General features: G+C 41.9%; 1 protein-coding gene across 1 annotated transcript; it reads right to left on the minus strand.

Annotated features, from left to right (window-relative positions):
- Nucleotides 1-18817: 18817 nt before the first annotated feature.
- On the minus strand, nt 18818-24447 carry LOC138880800 (uncharacterized). The gene is made up of 8 exons (XM_070160978.1): nt 24221-24447; nt 23558-24038; nt 22949-23158; nt 22626-22867; nt 21606-21984; nt 21328-21485; nt 18897-18999; nt 18818-18832 (listed from the first exon to the last, which is right to left on the minus strand). Exons 1-8 carry the CDS (start codon nt 24445-24447, stop codon nt 18818-18820), a joined length of 1815 nt encoding a protein of 604 aa, XP_070017079.1.
- Nucleotides 24448-26109: the final 1662 nt, after the last annotated feature.

The following is a 26109-nucleotide window of genomic DNA, read 5'->3' on the forward strand; positions in this document are numbered from 1 at the left end:
GTCACAGTATCACGGACTGTCTATGAGTACTACATACAAGAGTCTGAAAAGGAAATACAATCTGTCTTGAATACAAGTGAAAACAGAACACATAATGAAATAGAAGAGAACACCGGGCATGCGGACGCCTGCACGACTACCTCAGGATCTCTAGCTGGACTGAAGGCAGCCACCCATATGCTATGGTCCAAGAGCTGCTCCGGGATCTGCACATAGTGCAGAGTGTAGCATCAGCACAACCGACCCCATGTGCTGGTAAGTGCCTGGCCTAACCCGGGTAAAGTAGTGACGAGGCTAGGATCAGACCCCAGATAAACCTGTGCAGTTATGTAATATACAACGGAAAATAAACAGGAATAAACAATTAAATATGGGAGGGGATGCATGTTGCGGGGGAAATATCAAATCCAGTAGAAAATTTAGAGAAATATAAGAGAACAATTCAAGATCTACAACAAAACAATAATAACACTATTGCGGCGCGCAACCCGATCCCTATCATTTAAAACTGTTGCGGCGTGCAACCCGATCCAACTGTATCATTGTTGCGGCGTGCAACCCGATCCATTCATATCATTCTTGTGGCGTGCAACCCGATCCATTTATATCATTGTTGCGGCGTGCAACCCGATCCAATATAACATTGTTGCGGCGTGCAACCCAATCCATTTATATCATTGTTGCGGCATGCAACCCGATCCAATATAATATTGTTGCGGCGTGCAACCCGACCCATATCTATACATTTAACAACAACCATACCAAGAGTCCCGGCAAGGGATCAACAAAGAACTATACTATTCCGGCAAGGGATTCGACCGTAAAAATAAATACGTCCCGACAAGGGAGAAACAACTATAACCAATCTGATTCCAACATCTAACCATCTCAACTAACACCAATACTCAATCATGAGTAATTTCCACGAGAACAATTTTAATCCTTGCTCAATACCGAGAATCATCAATTAAAGCATCTGTAGTATTATTTAAAAACACATTAAATTGCAATTCAAGACTCACGGTCATGCTCGACACCAACATATAGATACTCGTCACCATGCCTATACGTCGTACTCAACAGGAAACAAGTAGCAAATAGGACACAACTCCTAATCCCTCAAGCTAAAGTTAGACCAAACACTTACCTCGAACTTCCACGGCCAACTCAAACCTCAAACACCGCTTTTCCTTTTGAATTTGGCTCCAAATCAATTGTATCTAGACATAATCGACGTAATAACATCAATAAACACTAAACAATCCAATTCCAATGCTTAATTATAGCTTTCTAATCATTCTTCCCAAAAAGTCAAAAATCGACGCCGGGCCTGCTTGGTCAAAGCACGAGGTTCGGACCAAAACACGATCACACATTCACCCACAAGCCCGGATATATAATTTATTTTGAAATCCGATCCCAAAACAAGGTCAAATTCCCAAATAATCAAAAAGCCCTAACTCAACCCAAATTCCTAATTTTCTACCCTTTATCTCATGTTTTAGGCCTAGAAATCTAGTGGGTGTTGATAAAAATGAAAGAAAACGAGCTTAGGAGGAAACCTTTTATACTTTCTGACCCAGGCTTTTCGCACCTGCGGTCCTTTTCCCGCTTCTGCTTCCCACTTTGTGGTCCCGCTTCTGCGGCCTAATCCACCACATCTGTGGTTTTCACTTAAATGGCCATTTCCGCATCTGCAATTAAATACTCGCACCTGCGCTACCGCAGGTACGCCCACTTCATCGCTTTTGTGGTTCCTGAAGAACTACTTCTTGGTCGCATCTGCGACTACCTTCCTTTTCTGCGATCATCGCACCTGCGGCCTCCCAACCGCAGGTGTGGTTATGATAGCAACAATATGCTTCAGCTGTCCCAACTCAACTTTAAACCTTCCGCCAACCATCCGAAATCACCCCAAGGCCCCCGAGACCTCAACCAAAAGCACAACCCAGTCATATACCACTACCCAAACTTATACCAACCTTCGAAATACCTCAAACAATATCGAATCCATCAAATCACATCAAATTCAAGCTTAAGATTCTAAAATCTTCCGAATCTCGCTTTTGATAAAAAAGTCTACCAAACCACGTCCGAATGACCTGAAATTTTGCACACACATCTTAAATGACACAACAGACCTACCTATGAAGCTATGGTGAAGTTCTTCTTCAAAAATCGTCCAAGAGGTTTGGAGAAGATGAAGTTTATGAAAAATGGTGAAATTCCCGTAATGCATTCTATTTTTGAACTTAAAAATAACTGCGCGAATTTGGCTATGCGTTTGCGATAGGCTCATCGCATTCGCGATGAGCTAGGCCTGAGAGACCTTCGCGTTCGCGGAAATGGGCTCGCGTTCGCGGAGCACTAACTCCTCGAGCCTTCGCGTTCGCGTCCAGGTGGTCACGTTCGCGTAGGTATAGTACCCCTCCCCCTGCCCAGGCTCATAAGCCTTCCCGTTCGCGATACCAGGCCTGCGTTCGCGAAGGGAAGACTCCCCAAAGCTTCGCGTTCGCGACCTTGGTCTCGCGTTCACGTAGAAGGAAATTTCCTTCGGCATGAATAACTCATCGCGTTCGTGAGGGTCTGATAAGTTAGGATTTTAACATATTTTATGCTCCTACTTGCCTATGCTTTGATCATATATTGTTACAAAATAGTCCTAAAAGGCTCATAAGTTGTGCTTGATTGCAGGTTTGATCGACAAAGTGACAAAATGTCAAGGATCGACTCAAGAAGGAGTGAAACCTTCTCAAGTATCAAAGACCAAGAAATCTAAGGAAAAAAGGCCCATTGCGGACCGCGCAAACAGGAGTGCGGACGCACTGGGTGGTTCAAAGAGTTGGCAAACCAGGCTAGAAGAAGCGCGGCCGTAGTACATATCTCACGGTCCGCGGTGGAGGCTCCGCGGCCGCGCTACTCTTTTGTGCGGTCCGCGGTCATGAGAGTCAGAGATATGAACGTTTACAAAGCTAATGCCATGTGGTCCACGGTCGTGATTGCGCGGACCGCGTCTGCTCCCTCCGCGGCCGCGGTCTATTCTACGCGGTCCACGAAGTCCAAGTTCTGAAAAGCAGAAGTGAGCCCAGTGCGGCCACGGTCCATTTAATGCGGCCCGCACTGACCCCGCAGGGGTATTTTTGTAAAGTTTTTTCAGCCTAGTATAAATAGAATATTTTACCATTTTTTAGGTAATCAGATATATCAAAGTTGAGTTGCGCTCGTGGGAACATCATTTGTAGCCATTTTTGGCATCTTAGCTTCAAATTAACAATAGATTCTCTGTATTTACATTAGCATTTAATTAATATGCCTTGTTCTTCATCTATTTCTTTATTTTCTTCTTCAAGTATGAGTAGCTAAACCTATCAGCTAGGGTTGTGGCCCAACCCTAGTATGGGTAATTGATGAGTGTTGCCATCTAATGTTAGATTGACTATGGGTGTTTGCTATTTGGGTTAATTTTATGTTTTAATCTAGAATTGGTGGTTGCAAACACTGATTCAAGCTTTGTGGGTTTAACTCTTCTTGAGAAAGAGAGTCTATGACCCCAAAATTGACCCAACAAGGAATTGGGATGGACTCATGAGAAATGATAGTTCCAATTAACGGGTTAAACCTCGAGAGAGTAATTACCCTACTTGAACCCTAGTTGCTTGGTCTAATTTACCTACCCATTTGGTCTCGAGAGAGGCAATTGGGCAAAATCACTTTCTCTACCGAGAGGTGTGAGAGTGGGTAAAATTGTGCAACGGTTATAGCATAAGCCCCAATTATGTCAATCGAACCTTAGTAACATCTACCCGTCAATTAGCCACCTAGGTAGTGTCACGACCCTAGTGCCCTTCTTCCCATTAGATACAACTTAGCAATATTCTCGTAGCATAATTTAGTGTTAATCAATAGTTTTATAAAAATAGTTATAATTCGAAAACCCAAAAATGTTTGAAGTGAAATTAGGAGTACAAACACATCTCTAGGCTAGACAAACAATCCAACTCCACTACTAGCTCCCTGAGGAAATCGACCCCGACCCTCATATCGGGTAAAAGCTATTGCGACTTGCTCTTCCTACCTTAGTGTAGAGTCGGAAGGACCATGATCCTCCCGCGAACGCGAAGAAGAAAATACCAGAACACCAGAACTGAAATACCTGCAACTTTTTATGAGTTCAAAACCTTCCGAAACACATCCGAAACTCACCCGAGCCCTCGGGGCTCCAAACCAAACATACGTACTAACTCAATAACACCATGTGAACTTATTCGGGCGATAAAATCGCCAAAATAACATCATGAACATCGAAATAAACCTCAAAATCAATGGAATTTCTCAAAACTTCTTTGAACATCAAATTTTGCATTTAAGGTCCGAATCACGTCAAATGGATCCCGTTTCTTATCAAACTTTACCAACAACACATATAAATCATATTGAACCTGTACTGGACTTCGGAACCATAATACGGGTATGATACCATAGATTTCATGTAGCATTTCACTTTTAAAAACCTTTATATTTTTCTGAAAATAATTTCTTTTGAAAATTCATTTCTCGGACTTGGGACTTCAGAATTCGATTCCAGGCATATGCCCAAGTTCTATATTTTTCCACGGACCCTCCGGGACCGTTTACCCAAAATATTGACCGAAGTCAACTTAAATGCATTTTAAGTCAAAATTTTAACATTTTTCACAGATTTTCACATGATAGTTTTTCCGGCTACATGCCCGGACTGTGCACACAAATCGAGGTGATGCTGAAAGAGGTTTTTAAGGCCTCGAAATGCAGAATTCATTTTGAAAACAAGTGATGACCTTTTGGGTCATCACATTCTCCACCTCTAAAACAACCGTTCGTCCTCGAACGGACATAAGAAGGTAGTACCTGAGTCGGTGAAAAGATGGGGATAACGGCTCCGCATATCGGAATCGGACTCCCTGGTCGATGCCTCAACAGGCTGACCTCTCCATTGAACACGAACAGAAGGAAAACTCTTCGATCTCAACTGAAGAACCTGCCGGTCTAGAATATCTACCGGCTCCTCCTCGTAAGACAAGTACTTGTCCAATTGGACAGTGCTGAAATCTAACACGTGGGATGGATCGCTATGATATTTCCAAAGCATGGACACATGAAACACTGGATGCACGACTGATAAAATCGGCGGCAATGCAAGTCTATAAGCCACCTCTCCCACTCGATCAAGAATCTCAAACGGGCCAATGAATCTAGGGCTAAGCTTGCCCTTCTTCCCAAATCTCGTCACGCCCTTCATAGGCGACACTCGAAGCAATACCCGCTCACCGACCATGGAAGCCAAATCTCAAACCTTGCGGTCGGCATAGCTCTTTTGCCTGGACTGAGCTGTACGAAGCCTATCCTGAATAATCCTGACCTTGTCCTAGGCATCCTGAACCAGATCCGTACCCAATAACCGAGCGCCTACCATATAAAGCCTGATAAGGAGCCATCTGAAAACTCGACTGGTAGCTGTTGTTGTAGGCAAACTCTGCTAAAGGCAAAAATTGATCCCATGAGCCTCCAAAGTCAATAACGCAAGCTCAGAGCATATTCTCCAAAATCTGAATAGTCTGCTCGGACTGCCCATCTGTCTGAGGATGAAACATTGTGCTTAACTCAACCCGTGTTCCCAACTCTCGCTGAACTGCTCTCCAGAAATGTGAGGTAAACTACATACCTCGGTCCGAAATAATAGACTTGGGCACACCATGAAGACGAACAATCTCCCGAATATAGATGTCAGCTAACCTCTCAGAAGAATAAGAGACTGCCATAGGGATGAAATGCGCTGACTTGGTCAGCCTATCAACAATGACCCACACTGCATCGAACTTTCTCTGAGTCCGTGGGAGTCCAACAACGAAGTCCATAGTGATCCGTTCCCACTTCCACTCAGGAATCTCAATCTTCTGGAACAAACCACCAGGCCTCTGATGCTCATACTTAACCTGCTAACAATTCAAACACTGAGCCACATATGCAACGATATCCTTCTTCATTCTCTGCCACCAATAATACTGCCGTAAATTCTGATACATCATCGCGGCGCCCGGATGAATAGAGTACCGGGAGCTATGGGCCTCCTCTAAAATCAACTCTCGGAGTCCATCCATATTAGGCACACAAACTCGACACTGCAATCTTAAAACTCTATCATCACTTAAGGTAACCTGCTTGGCACCTCCGTGCTACACCGTGTCTCTAAGGACACACAAATGGGGATCATCATACTACCAATCACGGATACGCTCCAATAAAGAAGAACGAGCGACTGTGCAAGATAATACCCGATTGGGCTCAGAAACATCCAACCTCACGAACTGATTGGCCAAAGCCTGAACATCCAAAGCAAGCAGCCTCTCACCGACCGGAATATAAGCAAGACTGCCCATACTGGCTGACTTCCTACTCAAGGCATCGACCACCACATTGGCCTTTCCCGGATGATATAAGATGGTGATATCATAGTCCTTTAATAGCTGCAACCACCTTCTCTGCCTCAAATTCAACTCCTTTTTCTTCAACAGATACTGTAGACTCTTGTGATCCGTAAACACCTCATATGCCACACCATATAGATAATGCCTCCAAATCTTCAACGCGTGAACAATGGTTGCCAACTCCAAATCATGAACTGGATAGTTCTTCTCATGAAAATCTTCAACTACCGTGAAACATAGGCAATGACCTTGCCATCCTACATCAACACAGCACTAAGTCCAATACGAGATGCATCACAATAAACTGTATATGGCCCTGAACCTGTGGGCAAAACCAACACCGGTGCCATTGTCAGAGCTGTCTTGAGCTTCTGAAAGCTCGCCTCACACTCGTCCGACCATCTGAACTGGGCACCCTTCTGGGTCAACCTGGTCATAGGGGTTGCGATAGATGAAAACCCCTCCACGAACCGACGATAGTAGCCTGCCAATCCTAAGAAACTCCGAATCTCTGTAGCTAATGCTAGTCTAGGCCAGTTCTTGACTGCCTTAATCTTTTTTAGATCAACCTGAATACCCTCTGCTGATACAACATGACCCAGGAATGCAACTAAACTCAACCAGAACTCACACTTCGAAAACTTTGCATACAATTCACTATCCCTCAGAGTCTAAAGAACCACACTAAGGTGCTGCTCGCGTTTCTCCCAGCTGCGGGAGTATATCAAGATATCATCAATGAAGACTATCATGAACGAATCCAAGTAAGGCCTGAACACTCAGTTCGTCAAATCCATAAAAGCTACTGGGGCATTTGTCAACCCGAATGACATCACCAAGAACTCATAATGCCTGTACCGAGTGCGGAAAGCTGTCTTAGGGACATCAGATGCCCTAATCCTCAACTGATGGTAGCCAGATCTCAAGTCAATCTTCGAAAATACCTTGGCACCCTGAAGCGGATCAAACAAATCATCAATCCTCGGCAACGGATACTTATTCTTGATTGTAACCTTGTTTAACTGCCGGTAATCAATACACATTCTCATCGATCCATCCTTTTTCTTAACAAACAACACCGGTGCACCCCAAGGCAAAACACTGGGCCTAATGAAACCCTTCTCAAGCAAGTCTTGCAAATGCTCCTTCAACTCTTTCAACTCAGGCGGGGCCATACGATACGTCGGGATAGAAATGGGCTGAGTGCCCGAAGTCAAATCAATGCAGAAGTCAATATCCCTGTCGGGTGGCATACCTAACAGTTTCAAAGGGAATACATCAGGAAACTCACGAGCAATGGGCACAGAATCAATAGATGGAACCTCAGCACTAGAATCACGAACATATGCCAAATAGGCTAGACACCCCTTCTTGACCATACACCGAGCCTTCATATAACAGATAACACTACGGGTAGAATGACCAGAATTCCTCCTCCACTCTAAACGAGGCAAATCCGGTAAGGCTAAAGTCACAATCTTGGCATGACAGTCCAAGATAGCATGGTAAGATAATAACCAGTCCATCCGTAATATAACATCGAAATCAACCATGTCCAGAAGCAACAAATCTATGCGGGTCTCAAGATCCCCAATCACAACTATACAAGAGCAATGGACTCGATTTATCATAATAGAATCACCCACCAATGTAGACATATATACGGGGGCACTCAAGGAATCACTAGGCATGACCACATACGGTGCAAAATAAGATGGCACATAGGAGTATGTAGACCCTGGATAAAATAAAACGGAAACATCTCTTCCACAAACCAGAACAATACCTGTGATGACTGCATCGGAAGCCTCAGCCTCAGGCCTAGCTGGAAGAGCATAACATCGGAGCTGGGTTTCACCACCCTAGACTACATCTCTGGGACGGCCTGCACCTGGCTGGCCTCCACCTCTAGCGGTCTGAGCTCTACCTCTAGCACCTCTACCTCCACCTCTAGCACCTCTATCCCCACCTCAGCGGGCTGGGCGGGCTGTGAAACACCTGGTGCCTGAACCATAGCACGGGAATCCAGCTGCTGTGACTAAGTACCCACAAATATCAGACAAGCCCTCCAGATATGACCATACTTACCACACTCAAAGCATCCACCTGAGTGCTGCGGCTGAGGAAACTGAGACTGATCCTGGCGACCTGAATGACCACCCCGAAAACTCTGGAGTGGCGGTGCACTGATAGGAGCTGGTGGTGCACTATAGGGCTGCTGATCAGAATACTGTATGTGAGAACCACAACCACCTGAAGCACCGTGAGAAACCTGAAATGCTGACTGAAAGGGCCTAGGAGGATGGCCTCTACCATACGAATCTCTGCCTTCAGATGAGGCACCACAAAACCTTCCTGAATGACGAGGCCTCTTGTCTGACCCATGACCACCTCCCTGCGATAAAACCATCTCCACTCTCCTGGCCACATTGACCGCCTCGTGGAAAGTAATCTCACTCACTGTCTCCCTAGCCATCTGAAGACGAATCGGTTGAATAAGTCCATCAATGAACCTCCTCACCCTCTCTCTCTCTCTCGGTGGGAAGTATGACAAGAGCATGACGATCCAAGTCGATAAATGTGGTTTCATACTGGGTAACAGCCATAGAACCCTACTGGAGATGCTCAAACTGCCTCCGATAGGCCTCTCTCTGAATGATAGGGAGAAACTTCTCCAGAAATAACTGAGTAAACTGCTCCCAAGTCAAAGCTGGCAATCCAGCTGGTCTAGCCAAGCAATAATCTCTCCACTAAGTCTTGGCGGATCCAGACAAGCGAAAAGCAGCAAAATCGACCCCATTGGTCTCAACTATCCCCATGTTCCTAAGAACCTCATGACAACTGTCTAGATAATCCTGGGGATCCTTAGAAGATGCACCGCTAAATGTAGTAGTGAAGAGCTTGGTGAACCTGTCCAATCTTCACAAAGCATCGACAAACATGGCTGCTTCATCACCGGCCTAAGCTACCACACCCGGCTGAACTGCTCCAACTGGCTGAGCTGCTGGAGTCTGAAACTGGGGAGCCATCTGCTCCGGAGTGCGAGTAACAAGAGTCTAGGCTCCACCTCCAGCCTGAGAGATGGCTAGTGCTACAGAAAACAAGCTTGCCCGGGTGACACTCTCTGTAATTCCCACTAGACGGACCAGAGCATCCTCGAGTACTAGGGTAGCAATAAACCATTCTGGGACATGAGCTGGGCCCACCGAAACTGTCTAGGCCGGAACCTCATCATCACAGTCAACCTGAGGCTTCGCCTCTAGTGCTGCTGCTCTAGGCTGAGCTCTGCCCCCGCCTCGGCTGCTAACACGATCTCTGCCTCGCCCTCTGCCCCTCGTGGGAGCTGCTACTGGGGGCTCGGGCTACTGATCGGTGGATGAGGAAGTGTGTGTTCTCTCCATTTGTGAAAGAACATAGTAGAAATTCAATTAGCATTGAGAAACCAAACCACACGACAAGAAAGAACACATGTGAAGTTTTTCCTAACTCTGTAGCCTATGGGGGATAAATACAGACGTCTCGTATCGATCCCTCAGACTCTACTAAGCCTGTCCGTGAATTGTGAGACCTATGTAACCTAGAGCTCTGATACTAACTTGTCACGACCCGGAATTCTCACCCTCGGGAGTCGTGATGGCGCCTACTCGTGGAAGATAGGCAAGTCACGCAACAAAGAATCACTAACTCTTTCAACTTTTAGTCCTTTTTAACAATTTATATTAACAGGTAATCAACATTGAATATTAGTGATAAATAGAACAAGCGGAAGACTTAAACAGATAAAAATAACCAAAGCCAGTACTACAATGCCAATATACGCCTCTACCCGGAATTTAGAGTCACAATATCATGGACTGTCTACGAGTATTACAAACAAGAGTTGAAAAGGAAATACAATCTGTCTCGAATACAAGTGAAAACAGAACACATAATGAAATAGAAGAGAACGCCGGGCCTGCAGACGCCTACAAGACTACCTCGGGATCTCTAGCTGGACTGAAGGCAACCACCCGTATGCTATGGTCCAAGAGCTGCTCTGGGATGTGTAGCATCAGCACAACCTACCCCATGTGCTGGTAAGTGTCTGGCCTAACCCCGGCGAAGTAATGACGAGGCTAAGACCAGACCCCAGATAAACCTGTGCAGTTATGTAATATACAGCAGAAAATAAAACAGGAATAAACAATTAAAGATGGGAGGGGGTGCATGCTGCGGGGGAAATATCAAATCCAACAGAAAATTTAGAGAAATATAAGAGAACAATTCAAGATCTACAACAAAATAATAATAACACTGTTGCGGCGCGCAACCCGATCCCGATCATTTAACACTGTTGCGTCGTGCAACCCGATCCAACTATATCATTGTTGCGGCGTGCAACCCGATCCACTATAACATTGTTGCGGCGTGCAACCCGATCCATTCATATCATTGTTGCGGCATGCAACCCGATCCATTTATATTATTGTTGCGGCGTGCAACCCGATCCAATATGACATTGTTGCGGCGTGCAACCCGATCCATTTATATCATTGTTGCGGCGTGCAACCAGATCCAATATAACACTGTTGCGGCGTGCAACCCGAGCCATATCTATACATTTAACAACAATCATACCAAGAGTCCCGGCAAGGGAGAAACAACTATAACCAATCTTATTCCAACATCTAACCATCTCAGCTAACACCAATACTCAATCATGAGTAATTTCCACGAGAACAATCTTAATCCTTGCTCAATACCGAGAATCATCAATTAAAGCATCCGTAGTATTATTTAAGAACACATTAAATTGCAATTCAAAACTCACGGTCATGCTCGACACCAACATATAGATACTCGTCACCATGCCTATACGTCGTACTCAACAAGAAACAAGTAGCAAATAGGACACAACTCCTACTCCCTCAAGCTAAGGTTAGACCAAACACTTACCTCGAACTTCCATGGCCAACTCAAACCTCAAACACCGCTTTTCCTTTTGAATTTGGCTCCAAATCAATTGTATCTAGACATACTCGACTTAATAACATCAATAAATGCTAAACAATCCAATTCCAATGCTTAATTATAGCTTTCTAATCATTCTTCCCAAAAAGTCAAAAATCGACCCCGGGTCCGCTTGGTCAAAACATGAGGTTCAGACTAAAACCCGATCACCCATTCACCCACGAGCCTGAATAGATAATTTGTTTTGAAATCCGATCCCAAAACGAGGTCAAATTCCCAAATAATCAAAAAGCCCTAACTCTACCCAAATCCCTAATTTTCTACCCTTAATCTCATGTTTTAGGCCTAGAAATCTAGTGAGTGTTGATAAAAATGAAAGAAAACGAGCTTAGGATTACATACCTATGAAGCTATGGTGAAGTTCCTCTTCAAAAATAGCCCAAGAGGTGTGGAGAAGATGAAGTTTATGAAAAATGGTGAAATTCCCGTAATGCATTCTGTTTTTGAACTTAAAAATAACTGGGCGAATTTGGTCTATGAGTTCGCGACAAGCTCATCGCGTTCGGGATGAGCTAGGCCTGAGAGACCTTCGCGTTCGCGGAAATGGGCTCGCATTCGCAGAGCACTAACTCCTCGAGCCTTCGCGTTCGCATCCAGGTGGTCGGTTTCGCGTAGGTATAATACCCCTCCCCCGCCCAGGCTCATAAGCCTTCGCGTTCGCGAAGGGAAGACTTGCCAAAGCTTCGCGTTCGAGACCTTGGTCTCGCGTTCGCGTAGAAGGAAATTTCCTTTAGCATAAATAACTGTTCGCGATCGCGAACGCGAAGAAGAAAATACCAGAACACCAGAACTGAAAAACCTGCAACTTTTTATAAGTTCAAAACCTTTCGGAACACATCCGAAACTCACCCGTGCCTTCGGGGCTCCAAACCAAACATACGCACTAACTCAATAACACCATATGAACTTATCTGGGTGATCAAATTGCCAAAATAACATCATGAACATCGAATTAAACCTCAAAATCAATGGAATTTCTCAAAACTTCTTTGAACATCAAATTTTGCATTTAAGGTCCGAATCACGTTAAATGGATCCCGTTTCTTACCAAACTTTACTGACAATACATATAAATCATATTGAACCTGTACCGAGCTCCAGAACCATAATACGGGCCCGATACCACATATTTCACATAGCATTTCACTTTCAAAAACCTTTATATTTTTCAGAAAATAATTTCTTTTAAAAATTCATTTCTCGGACTTGGGACCTCGGAATTCGATTCCGGGCATACGCTCAAGTCCCATATTTTGAACGGACCCTCAAGGACCGTTAAATCACGGGTCCGGGTCCATTTACCCAAAATGTTGACCGAAGTCAACTTAAATGCATTTTAAGTCAAAATTTTAACATTTTTCACAGATTTTCACATAATGGCTTTTCTGGCTACACGTCCGGGCTGCGCATGCAAATCGAGGCGATGCTGAAGAGGTTTTTAAGTCCTCGAAACGCAGAATTCATTTTGAAAACAAGTGATGAAAGGTCATCACAGTTTATTTGATTGATTTATATAGATATATTATTGCTATAATGTTATCTTATTTAGGAGAGTGGAGCTGGTGGAGCAATTGGTAATCACATTAGGCTTGAATGTGGTTGCCAATGACGATTTGCCCCCTCCAGCTCCGAATGATGCGGGTTCAGGTGCGAGTTGAAATGCTGGGAAAGTTGCTGGGGACGAGGAGGGAGATGCTTCCTCCAGTGGGAGCGGGGGGATCACCCTAGTGACCCTACCTACAATCCTCCATTAGGAGAACTTTCGGATGAGCATGGTGTTCATCTATAATACTTTATATCTATAGTACTTTTGATTAGCTAGATGTCATACCCCTTTTTAACCAAACTTCACTAAACCCTCTTAAACAAATAAAAAGATTTAGTAAAGCTCAAAAGGTTTTTTAATTAAAAAGTGACAAAATTGTGTTCTAAAGAAAATAACTCAGAGTCGCCACCTGACTTTGATTTCGGTGTGCCAGGTCACCATTTTTCTTTTAAAATGACTTTTCCTTTTAAAATATTTTAGACTCTAAAACTAAGTCCGCACCAGAGATTAGGGTAAGGGGATTCATTTGACTCGGGGAGAAGGTGTTAAGCACTCCCCGAGTCCCGTAGCTAGTACGGTTGCGTACATGATCAAGTTGGCTTTTAAAATATTCGAATTGAGCTAAAACAAACACAGAAAAGAAAAACAAACACACAAGAGGCTCGAGGTCGTTCCCATATAATAAAAGAAAGATAAAAACAAAAGTGAAATAGAAATAAAAGTACTATGAGTTCGCCTTCGGCCTCCAGTTACAGAATACTACGGGGCATTCCCCGTAATAAAATATGTACAAATCCTTCAGGGCATTCCCCGGATAAATTTAACTAAGGGAATGACCTCTCACCTCGAAACCAATACAAATCCTAAAGCTTGCCTACCCAAATGATGACAGCCTAACATGCTCCTAGCGGGCAATATAATAAAATCAAAACAAATAGAAACTAAATATATAAAGTTAAGTTCATGTTCATTCCCTTTTTAACTTTTCGTTTTTATTAGACTGAGCACGACACTTAAAGCATGGAGACAAATTAATCGTTAATGGGCTTCGGTCTTTCCATACTCCCACGGCCCTACAATCATCCAAACAATTTCATATCCAACAACCAATTAGTGAAATAACAAATAACATCCAATGCTCATGGAGAGGAAAAATATAGTAAAGAAAATGAATTGAAGCATGACAAGAACAGTCATGTCCACCTCACCATCCCTTTGGAGACCAAATAATTGCATACTTCCCTTTCTTCACAAACAATTACCCGTTACCAATAAAATCACATAAGCACATGTTTACCCATTTAATTACTATTCTAATTCCCACTGTAAACTCAAAAATGCATTCGACACTGGAAAACAATGCCCTTTTTCATTGCATAAGAAAACAATCATACAGTAAATACCCAACGCCTATTAGATCAAGCCCGTTATTATGAAAAGTTCATGTATACTAGCACACATTTGAGCAAATAAACTGAATAATTATGCAAACTGTTGATGCAGACACAAACTACAGTTCTGGTAATCGAACACTTAACATGCCAAGATTGACCATGATGAAAGTAAACTAATCCAAACTTAGTTTGCAACACAGGAGATTGAGCGCAATCAGTAGTCTAATACCAGTTGATTAATGCCACACCCTTCTCCAAAATGCACACTATTTAATTTACTAACTCATGATCGAACTGACTATATGGGAAAACAACTCACAAATCCAAGAGAACTGAACTATTTTGTCTAGTCATGGAAACAACAGAGAAATTCTAGTTCAACACATGTGAGAAAGTGTGATTCCGTTTCAGATATGGATAGCTGGAAGGCATGGTTTTATTTGTAAGCATGTTTCAAAGAGTATGAAAATCCAAACTCGGAACTCCAAACCTTAAACAGAGATGAAGTCAAAGAACATACTACTCTAATGGCTGAAGGCCTTCGACTACTTAATCATAAGCAAAAACAATGACAAATCAACTTCCGCTTGACACGATGAATACACAGTTTCATCGGGATTGGTTCTAACACTTCAAATATCAATCTGACTGAACCAAACAGGGATCCGAACAGTTCATGCTCGTTTATCATCTAGGAGGTTTCACCAGAAAAATTCAACGCACATACAATCGACACAGAACGTAGACTCAAATCAAAGGGAAGTTAAACACACTCTTCGAAATCACTGCTTATTTAATCCATTTTAATGATTTTTATACATTTCAATCCATTCCAAACAAATTCAAATAAAGAAGAGGGACGCGGGAATGAACCTGCAAAGTTGAACTCCTCTTTAAGTAACAATATATGATTCAACGGAAGCTCGACTTCAATTCCCCGAATTCCAACGAAGAAACAAGCAAATGAATCGGACAGGAGCTCGGACGGAACTTTAGATTGGCGACTGATATCGAACCTCGAACCTCAGCTAAACTCCATTTCGAACAAGAATCCAGAAGAAGAAACTGACTCTTTTTTTTGTATTTTTCTGACTTTGATGTAAAATCCGAATAAGAAGAAACTAATTTTTGTTCTTTTTTATATATGAAAAACGAAACAAAACAGAATCAAAGAACACTAAAAGAAAACTCTAATTTTCGAATGAATTGAAATTTACGGAACAACCAAAAATCCGAAAAACCCTAGCTCTTTTTGTCAAGAAATTCTCCAAATTTTTCTCTCCCTTTTCTGTCCGAAAAACATCAAATATATAGCTCCCTCTCGAAGCTTCCTCCTCCTTCTTCTCCAAGAAAGCATGTGGGACCACCAGATAAAATCCGAAAATCCCTTTCACAAATAAAAATAGGAAAAATGGAGATTTTTGGCCAAAAAATTCATCCAACGATTCCCATTCTTCCCCGATTTATTCAAGGGTCCGGATTTTTGTTTAAACAAAAGAAATAAAAGAAGGAATCCGCATGAATCGGAATAAAATGACGAGATTTTGTACGGAAGGGATGACGTGGAAGAAGGAGAAGACGAGAGGGGGGACCATGGCACTCGACTGAGTGAACTCGCCGGTTTTTTTTTTGAGTTTCCCGGCGAGTTTGGCACGAGCTGGAAATGGTAAGAGCATGGGAGGGGGGCGCCGCTTGGTGTTGTGTATTTTAGATTTAGGGTTTGGTAAAAGTAAGATTTTATATGGATGTGGGGATTAATTGGGTCTGTTGGATCAAAGTTAATGGAAGCCAAGATTAGAGGGGGAAAATGGGGCGGATAGGCAGACGGGTCGCGGGTCAAAATGTTGGGTCGGTGGATATGGGGCTACATTGCAAGGGGGAATTGGGTTGCCCAGATTTGGGCCTTGTCTTGGCCGAAATTGGGCCAAAATTTGGGACTTCTTCAATTCCTATGGTTCATTGACTAACAAGCCCAATTTCTTAACTATATATAAAAAATAAAACTAATTCCCATTAATTAAATAAATATATATCATACTATGAAACCATTTTTTTTAAAATATCAATTTTATATAAATTATTATATTCAAAATAAAAGTGAAAAATCATGGTAAAAACAAAAGATATGGCTATAAAATATTAATAACCTAAACTAAATAGAAATAAGGTAAAACATAAAACTATATATATATATATATATATTTTAGTTTTTGTGCCTTAAAAATAGAATTAAAATTAGTAATAAAGTAAAATCCTATAGAAATAAACCCAAATAAATATCCTAATTATTTCTTTAAAAATACTACTTTTTAAAAGTTGCTCGGGTCAAAAATTACGTGCTTACAACTGTCCCTCTTTGCTTGGAAACACGAAGAGTTTCGGAGCAAAGAACAATAAGCGACATAATTGATTTATGACCCGACGCTTATTCAGAAGAAAATAAAGATCGCTATAAATACTATGACCGAGCCTTGGTATTTGAGCTGCCTACATATCCTTGGCTATAAAGGAATCAGTCCACGTGTAGTTCAGAAATGCGTAAAATGATGGAGTATACCGAGGTGGAGAGTCGAGTGAAATGCCGTCGAGGTTCCGGACCACGGTTCCTGCCATTACATCGAAAATAAAATGGAAAAATTATAGCAAAAGTAAAAGAAAAATACAAGATCCTGATGCTTCTTGAATTTACGAATTGAAAGTAACTCTGAAATGAATTCCCTCGTTATCCAGGTGGGCGCCTGATTACCAAAACTCGAAACTGTATTCCCTCGTTATCCAGGTGGGCGCCTGATTACCAAAACTCGAAACTGTATTCCCTCGTTATCCAGGTGGGGTGCCTGATTACTAAAACTTGAATTGTATTCCCTCATTATCCAGGTGGGCGCCTGATATTGCAACAAAACAGACAAAACAAAAGAAACTTTTTTGCCCCAATTTGGGATCTGGGCATATTTGTGAGTGTTAATCGGATCATGTTACCTATAGAGCTCTAGGAATTCAAAAGCTAAATCCCATTATCCAGGAGGTCCCTGAAAACTTCGAATTAAATCTCATCATCCAGGAGGGTCCTGAAAATTTTAAATTAAATCCCATTATCCAGGAGGGTCCTGAAATTTAAAACTAAATCCCATTATCCAGGAGGGTCCTGAAAATTTTAAATTAAATCCCATTATCCAGGAGGGTCCTGAAAATTTAAAAACTAAATCCCATTATCCAGGAGGGTCCTGAAAATTTAAAAACTAAATCCCATTATCCAGGAGGGTCCTGAAAATTTAAAACTAAATCACATTATCCATGAGGGTTCTGAAAATTTTAAATTAAATCCCATTATCCAGGAGGGTCCTGAAAATTTAAAAACCAAATCCCATTATCCAGGAGGATCCTGAAAATTTAAAAACTAAATCACATTATCCAGGAGGGTCCTGAAAATTTTAAATTAAATCCCATTATCCAGGAGGGTCCTGAAAATTTTAAAAATTAAATCCCATTATCCAAGAGGATCCTGAAAATTTTAAATTAAATTTTATTATCCAAGAGGGTCCTGAAAATTTAAAAACTAAATACCATTATCCAGGAGGGTCCTAAAAATTTTTAAAATTAATTCCCATTATCCAGGAAGGTCCTGAAAATTTAAAACTAAATCCCATTATCCAGGAGGGTCCTGAAAATGTTAAAAACTAAATCCCATTATCCAGGAGGGTCATAAAATTTTTAAATTAAATCCTATTATCCAGGAGGGTCCTGAAAATTAAAAACTAAATCCCATTATCTAGGAGGGTCCTGAAATTTTTTAAAATTAAATCCCATTATCCGGGAGGGTCCTGAAAATTTTAAATTAAATTCAATTATCCATGAGGGTCCTGAAAAATTTAAATTAAATCCCATTATCCAGGAGGGTCCTGAGAATTTTAAAAACTAAATCCCATTATCCAGGAGGGTCATGAAAATTTTAAAACTAAATCCCATTATCCAGGAGGGTCCTGAAAATTTAAAAACTAAATCCCATTATCCAGGAGGGTCCTGAGAATTTAAAACTAAATCCCATTATCCAGGAGGGTCCTGAAAATTTAAAAACTAAATCTCATTATCCAGGAGGGTCCTGAAAATTTAAAAGCTAAATCCCATTATCCAGGGGGGTCCTGGAAATTTTAAATTAAATCCTATTATCTAGGAGGGTCCTGAAAATTTTAAATTAAATCCAATTATCCAGGAGGGTCCTGAGAATTTTAAAAACTAAATCCCATTATCTAGGAGGGTTCTGAAAATTTAAAAACTAAATCACATTATCCAGGAGGGTACTGAAAATTTAAAAACTAAATCTCATTATCTAGTAGGGTCCTGAGAATTTAAAAACTAAATCCCCTTATCTAGGAGGGTCCTGAAAATTTAAAAACTAAATCCCATTATCCAGGAGGGTCCTGAAAATTTAAAAACTAAATTCCATTATCCAAGAGGGTCCTGAAAATTTTAAAACGAACTTACCTGAGTCATGCTCTCATCTTTGAGGATTCTGAATAGAATTTCTTGCTCCCTGAACCATGCTTTTCCATGGGAGGCCCCTGTGGATTTAAATATTTTCTTGCCCCTGTTTCAGACAAATAGAATTTTGTTAGTTTGAAAATGTGCTGGTTAGTTTATGGCATCCTTGCTGAGTGTCTGCTTCCGCCACTGTCATGCTTCATTCTGATTAGCTGCTTCGGGCTAGCAAGAAGTTGTTTGACCTTTTGATTAGAACTGAACCACAAAACCTCTGCATGACATGAATCTCTCACACTCACTTGTTGTATTGTGTTTTCATTTTGAAAGTTGTTGAATCCTTGTATTTACTCAAAATTCAAGATTCACTTGATTGCCTGAACCTCAGTTATCACCATACTGCTTATTCTAAATCAAGTCAATTGTGGTGTGCCTGGCCGGACTCCGCTTTATGCAATTTAGAAGTTGGTAGTAGGCTTTGAAATCCGTTCCTGCTTGTTCAACAAGGCTGACTCAAAAGAGACCCATAAAGATAGACTCAAAGAGCAAAGTGAAATGATTTTTGACAAAAAGGAACAAAGGAAAATTTTGAGCACAAATGACTATATGAAGAAGAATGAGAAAAGAAGACTTATCTGAGGGAAGCAACCAGCTCCAATGATCATGACATGCATTTCAGATCGATCAGCCTAATCCGTCCAACCAATCATATTTTCAGTTCATGTCCTGTCTTCATACTTCAAAACCGGGCTTTCACTGATCCAAATTCTCTGTAAAGTCATGAGCCTCATTCGATTTGTAGTGCCCCAAAGGGTTTTCACCAACAAGCCTCTCTTATTTGTTCATCTCTCAACTCACCATCGCCTTATAGTGCCCGCAAGGGGTTTTACCAATAAGACTCTCTCATTTTAAATTTTCTCTCAGCTCACCATCGCCTTACGGTGCCCATGAGGGTTTTCACCAATAAGACTCTCTCATTTCTTCAATTTTCCTTTGTGCCCATGATCAAAGTGTTACCCATGATGTAAATCATACCTCTGTCTCGCTTGACCTGTCATCCTCAAAGATTGATCAGAAGGTCTTTCTTTGGATCGTAATGTAGACTTTTGGACAGGGTTAGAAAGAAAGGGTGACATGAAGGCTCAAACTAATTTAAGATGAGAAGGGGTTAAAATACAACTTTTGGAATCAGATCTTTACTTAAACCAAAACTTCTGCCCCAGTTTCTTTGGGTCTGGGGAATTTTAGTTTTTATTTTGATGGGACCGAACCGTAAGGCTGCTTACGTATCCTTAAAAGGAATCAGGTCGAACGTAGTTCAAAAGGACGTTGTTTGTTTTTGTTGCTTTTCTTTTCTTTTCTTTTTTCTTTCTTTTTTTCTTTTTTCTTTCTTTTTCTTTTTTTCTTTTCTCTTTTTTTCTTTCTTTTTTCTTTCTTATTTTCTTTTTCTTTCTTTTTCATTCTTCTTATTTTCATTCATTCATTCATCATTTATTTTTCGTTCTCTAATTCTGTTACTGATTCCAAAAGAGGGGTATAAAAGAAAATAAATAAAGCTCAAAAGGGATAACAAAGGATGAAAGTGTTTGGGTAGAGGAACAAAATGCCCTCGTCATTTCAATTTTGAACATGCCAAGTACCAAATACAACTGAAGGTAAGCAAAGAAATCATACATAGTACCTCTTAACTACATCAGAATTGATAGCCGTATATACACATTTGCCATCTATGTCTATTAAATACAAAGCGCCATTGAGCAACACTCTTGTCACTATGAACGGCCCCTGCCAGTTTGGGGCGAACTTGACTTTAGCTTCAGCCTGATGAGGAAGGATGCGTTTCAATACCATCTGGCCCACTTCAAATTTTCGAGGACGCACCTTTTTGTTGTAGTCTCTTGCCATTCTCTTCTGATACAATTGACCATGACATACTGCAGCTAACCTTTTCTTATCAATCAAACTCAACTACTCTAGCCGGGTTTTGACCAACTCATCATCATCATCAATTTTAGCTTCTGCAACGATCCGAAGGGATGGAATCTCAACTTCCGCAGGTATAACTGCCTCAGTTCCATATACCAGCAGATAAGGAGTTGCACCTACTGAAGTGCGAACAGTAGTGCAATAACCCAGTAAGGCAAAAGGCAACCTTTCATGCCACTGTCTAGAACCTTGAACCATCTTACGAAGTATCTTCTTTATGTTCTTGTTAGCAGCCTCAACAACTCCATTTGCCTTGGGGCGATACGGAGTGGAGTTCTGATGCATGATCTTGAATTGTTGGCATACCTCTTTCATCAAATGACTGTTGAGATTAGCAGCATTGTCTGTGATGATCACCTTGGGAATTCCGAACCGATAAATGATATTTGAATGAACAAAATCCACCACCACCTTCTTGGTCACGGACTTGAAAGTTACAGCTTCGACCCACTTGGTAAAGTAATCAATGGCCACCAGAATAAACCCATGCCCGTTTGACGCTGCCGGCTCAACTGGTCCAATGATATCCATGACCCAAGCAACAAAGGGCCAAGGTGCAGACATTGTCTGTAACTCAGATGGGGGAGAATGAATCAAATCACCATGTACCTGGCATTGATGACACTTGCGAACAAAACTGATACAGTCCCGTTTCATGGTGAGCCAATAATAACCCGCTCAAAGTATCTTCTTTGCCAAGACATACCCGTTCATATGTGGCCCGCAAACTCCAGAATGCACTTCGGCCATGATAATTGAAGCTTCTTTAGCGTCTATGCACCTCAGCAGTCCTAAATCCGGAGTCCTCTTGTACAAGATTCCTCCACTCAAGAAAAATCCACTACCCAGACATCGAATGGTTCTCTTTTGGTCACCTGTAGCATGTACTGGATATACCCCTGACCTGATGTATTCTTTGACATAGTGGAACCAAGGTTCGCCATCGATTTCCTCTTCCACCACATTACAATAAGCATGTTGATCATGAACTTGGATGTGCACGAGGTCGACATAAGCCTTGTTCGGATGATGTAACATTGACGTCAGAGTGGCTAAGGCATCAGCAATTTCATTATAAATCCTGGGAATATGTCTAAATTCAACCGACCTGAACCGTTGACAAAGATCATGCAAACACTATCGGTACAGTATGAGCTTCAAATCTCGAGTCTCCCATTCTCCTTGAATCTGATGAACCAACAAATCTGAATCTCGCAGAACTAGTATTTCCTGGACTCCCATGTCTACAGCTAACCTCAAACCTAGAATGCATGCTCGTACTCGGCCATATTGTTGGTGCAATAAAATCGAAGCTGGGCTGTTACAGGGTAGTGTTGCCCTGTTTTAGATATAAGTACAGCCCCTACTCCGACACCCTTCATGTTAGCAGCTCCATCAAAGAAGAATTTCCAACCCGGCTTTTCATCTCAGTCAACCTCGTCAACACACATGACCTCTTCATCAGGAAAATAAGTCTTCAGTGGCTCATATTCATCATCCACCAGATTCTCGGCCAAGTGGTCGGCCAAGGCTTGGGCCTTCATCGCGGTCCGAGTCACATAGATGATGTCAAACTCAGTAAGTAAAATCTGCCACTTCGCCAGTCTTCCCGTGGGCATAGGCTTCTGAAAGATATACTTTAGAGGATCCACGCGGGAAATGAGGTAAGTAGTGTAGGACGATAGATAATGCTTCAACTTTTGTGCCACCCAAGTCAGGGCGCAACATGTCCTCTCAAGCAGAGTGTACTTAACCTCATAGGGAGTGAACTTCTTACTGATATAATAGATTTCTTGCTCCTTCTTTCCCGTGATGTCATGTTGACCCAATACACATCCAAAGGAATTATCCAAGACTGTCAAATAGAGAATTAAAGGTCTTCCAGGCTCTGGTGGGACCAACACAGGTGGATTCGACAGGTACCACTTAATCTTATCAAATGCTTCTTGACATTCGTCAGTCCACTTGACCGCATCATTCTTCTTTAGCAGCTTAAAGATGGGCTCAAAGGTTGTCGTGAGCTGAGCAATGAACCTTCTGATGTAATTTAACCTCCCAAGCAAACTCATCACCTCTGTTTTGTTCTTTGGCGGCGGTAACTCTTGAATGGCTTTGATCTTCGATGGATCTAACTCAATGTCGCGTCTGCTAACCACGAATCCCAGCAGCTTCCCCGACGGGACACCAAATACACATTTTGCTGGATTGAGCTTGAGGTTATACCTGCGGAGTCTTTGGAAAAACTTCCTCAAATCCTTAACATGGTCAGACTGCTTCTTTGACTTTATGATCACATCATATGTATAAACCTCAATCTCCCTGTGTATCATGTCATGAAATATGATGGTCATCGCCCTCATGTAAGTTGCCCCAACATTCTTCAAACCAAATGGCATTACCCGATAACAATATGTTCCCCATGGCGTGATGAACACTGTCTTTTCTGCATCTTCCTCATCCATCAAGATTTGGTGATATCCCGCGTAACAGTCCACAAAAGACCCAATCTCATGTTTGACACAATTATCGATCAGAATGTGAATGTTCGACAATGGAAAATCATCCTTTGGGATTGCTTTGTTAAGATCACGGTAATCAACACAGACCCTGGTCTTACCATCCTTCTTCGGTACTGGCACAACATTGGCTAACCAAGTGGGATATCGAGTGACTCGAATGACCTTTGCAGTAAGCTGCTTTGTGATTTCTTCTTTGATCTTCACACTCATATCGGTCTTGAACTTTCGCAACTTTTGCTTGACATGAGGGGATGCTGGATCAGTTGGCAATTTATGAACTACCAGATCAGTGCTCAAGCCCGGCATATCGTCATATGAGCATGCAAAAACATCTTTGTACTCAAACAATGTTTTGATTATTTCCTCCTTAACTCGCGATTCTAAATGCACACTTATCTTTGTTTCCCTAACATCATCCTGGTCCCCTAAATTAATTGCTTCAGTCTCACTCAAATTAGGCTTTGTTTTTTCTTCAAATTGTTTTAGCTCTTTACTGATTTCCTCAAATGCTGCTTCTTCATCATATTCTATTTTATCATCATATTCTACTTCTTGGATTGTTATTTCAGAATTAGATTGGTTTTTAAGACTCGGCTGAAAACTCTTCATGCATGTCATGTCACTGCAACCAGCATAAAAAGAACTATACAAGAGAAGAAAAAAAACAAAATAAAACACTATTAAGAATAACGGAAAACGGAAAATTGCATTTCATTGAAAATAAAAGGATAGCAGGGTTTGAACATCAAAACAAGCAAAAACTAAAAATCTGGATTACAACCCTGGAATAACCCAGATAACAGAAAGGAAAGCAAAGCAAACTACCAAAACTCCTTCCTTGTGGGGAGAGAAGTAGCTTCCCAATTGCTAAGCTTCACTTTTGGGCCAACGAGATGCACATCTGCTTTACTAAAGCCTTCACCAACTTCTACCATATTGACCTCTTTGAACAGACTTTGGAACCTCTTGATCAGCTCTTCATCAACATCGACCACAGGTTTTGGGATTGAGGAGGTTGGAGGCTTTTCGGCCCCTCGCTTGACAAAAGACATAGAGATGTGCGGGACGGGCTTGGGGAGAGACCATACCTTCTGTTTCAGATTTTAACCTTTTTTACGTCCTTCTCTGTGGGAATAAATCCCAAACCAAATGTACCAGGATTCCCACTGGGGCGCACTGGATGCACAATACCCTGCAGAGATGAGCCCAGGCCCTTGCCCGGTACAAAACCATTCTTCAATATTTCATTCGCAACCATGACGGACGCGGAGGATAGATTAGGACCCGAAATGCATTTTCCTTCAGGAATTTTCTCAACAGACACTGTTTCAAAAGTCTGATAGACCCAAGGTCCCCTATCATCTTCAGCTTCGATGAACAAAACAATTGTATCATTACAGGCTGACAAGTCCTCATCACCGTGCACAATTATTTCCTGCGTGTCCTATTCAAACTTCACCATTTGGTGTAGAGAAGACGGGACTGCCTTAGCAGCATGTATCCAGGGCCTGCCCAACAACAAATTGTAGGAGACAGCCACATCTAACACTTGGAATTCCATGGTAAACTCAACAAGCCCTATTGACAATTCGAGCATTATATCTCCAACAGAATCTTTACCTCCCCCATCAAAGCCTCGGACACACACACTGTTCAAGTGGATTCTTTCGGTGCCAATCTTTAGTTTTTGTAGACTAGACAGGGGACAAATATTCGCACTAGAACCATTATCAACCAAAACCCTTGAGACAACAGAATCTTCACACTTCACCGTGAGATAAAGAGCTTGGTTGTGTTCTGTACCCTCCATAGGAAGTTCATCGTCCGAGAAAGTGATCCTATTTGCTTCGAAGATCCTGCCAGCAATCTTTTCCAGGTGGTTCACTGTGATCTTATAAGGAACATGTGCCTCATTCAAAATCTTCATCAAGACCCTGCGATGTTCATCTGAATGTATCAACAAAGATAAAAGAGAAATCTGAGCTGGTGTTTTCCTTAACTGCTCCACAATGGAATAATCCTGCGCTTTCATCTTTTTCAGTAACTCCTCAGCCTCTTCCTTAGTGACCGATTTCTTTACTGGCATTGGGCTATCCTTGAATAGCTTGGCTTTCCTTAATTCTTCTGGGATGAAACATCTCCCAGAACGAGTCAATCCTCCTGTTTCATTGACTTCTTCCTCTATTTCGTTTCCTTTGTATGTCACTATCACTTATTTATAATTCCACGGAACAGCCTTGGCATCCACCACTGGAAGCTAGGTTACTGGTTTAATGATGATAGGGGTAGTAGGAACCCCCTTCACAACTATGACAGGCTTACTTGAAATCCCTGGTACTACCACTTTTGAACTTTCCGGACTTGCCCCGATATCTTTCGACAGCCCTTTCACGACCAACACTGGTGGTTTTGAATTGAGTGAGCTAGGCTTTTTTGTCATCCCTTCAACTGTCAAGGGCGTTGCTTTGGTAGAGTCTGGAGCTTTAACCAAATTGCTTTCACTGGCCCGAATCATCATGACGGACTTAGAAGACATTTTGGGCTCCCCATCCTTGTGAACTATTTCAATCATGTGCATCTCTGCATGGTCTAGCAAAGGGTTTTGGTTGATGTTTGGCACATCTGGGCTTTGGACTACAATTTAGTTTGTATCAATGAGCTCTTGGATTGCCCGTTTCGAATGCCAACACTTCTCTATGTCATGCCCTAGAGCA

This window comes from Nicotiana sylvestris, chromosome 11 (genome assembly GCF_000393655.2).
Source record: "Nicotiana sylvestris chromosome 11, ASM39365v2, whole genome shotgun sequence".
Taxonomy (NCBI): Eukaryota; Viridiplantae; Streptophyta; class Magnoliopsida; order Solanales; family Solanaceae; genus Nicotiana; species Nicotiana sylvestris.

Coding starts and splice junctions, on each gene's coding strand:
- LOC138880800 (XM_070160978.1), bottom strand. CDS start 24,447: ATGTCTTTTGTCAAGCGAGGGGCCGAAAAGCCTCCAACCTCCTCAATC. Junction 23,159..23,557: donor CAAAGCAGCTTACTGCAAAG/GTCATTCGAGTC, acceptor GTGATCATAAAG/TCAAAGAAGCAGTCTGACCA. Junction 21,985..22,625: donor TTCACTCCCTATGAGGTTAA/GTACACTCTGCT, acceptor TCAACGGTTCAG/GTCGGTTGAATTTAGACATA.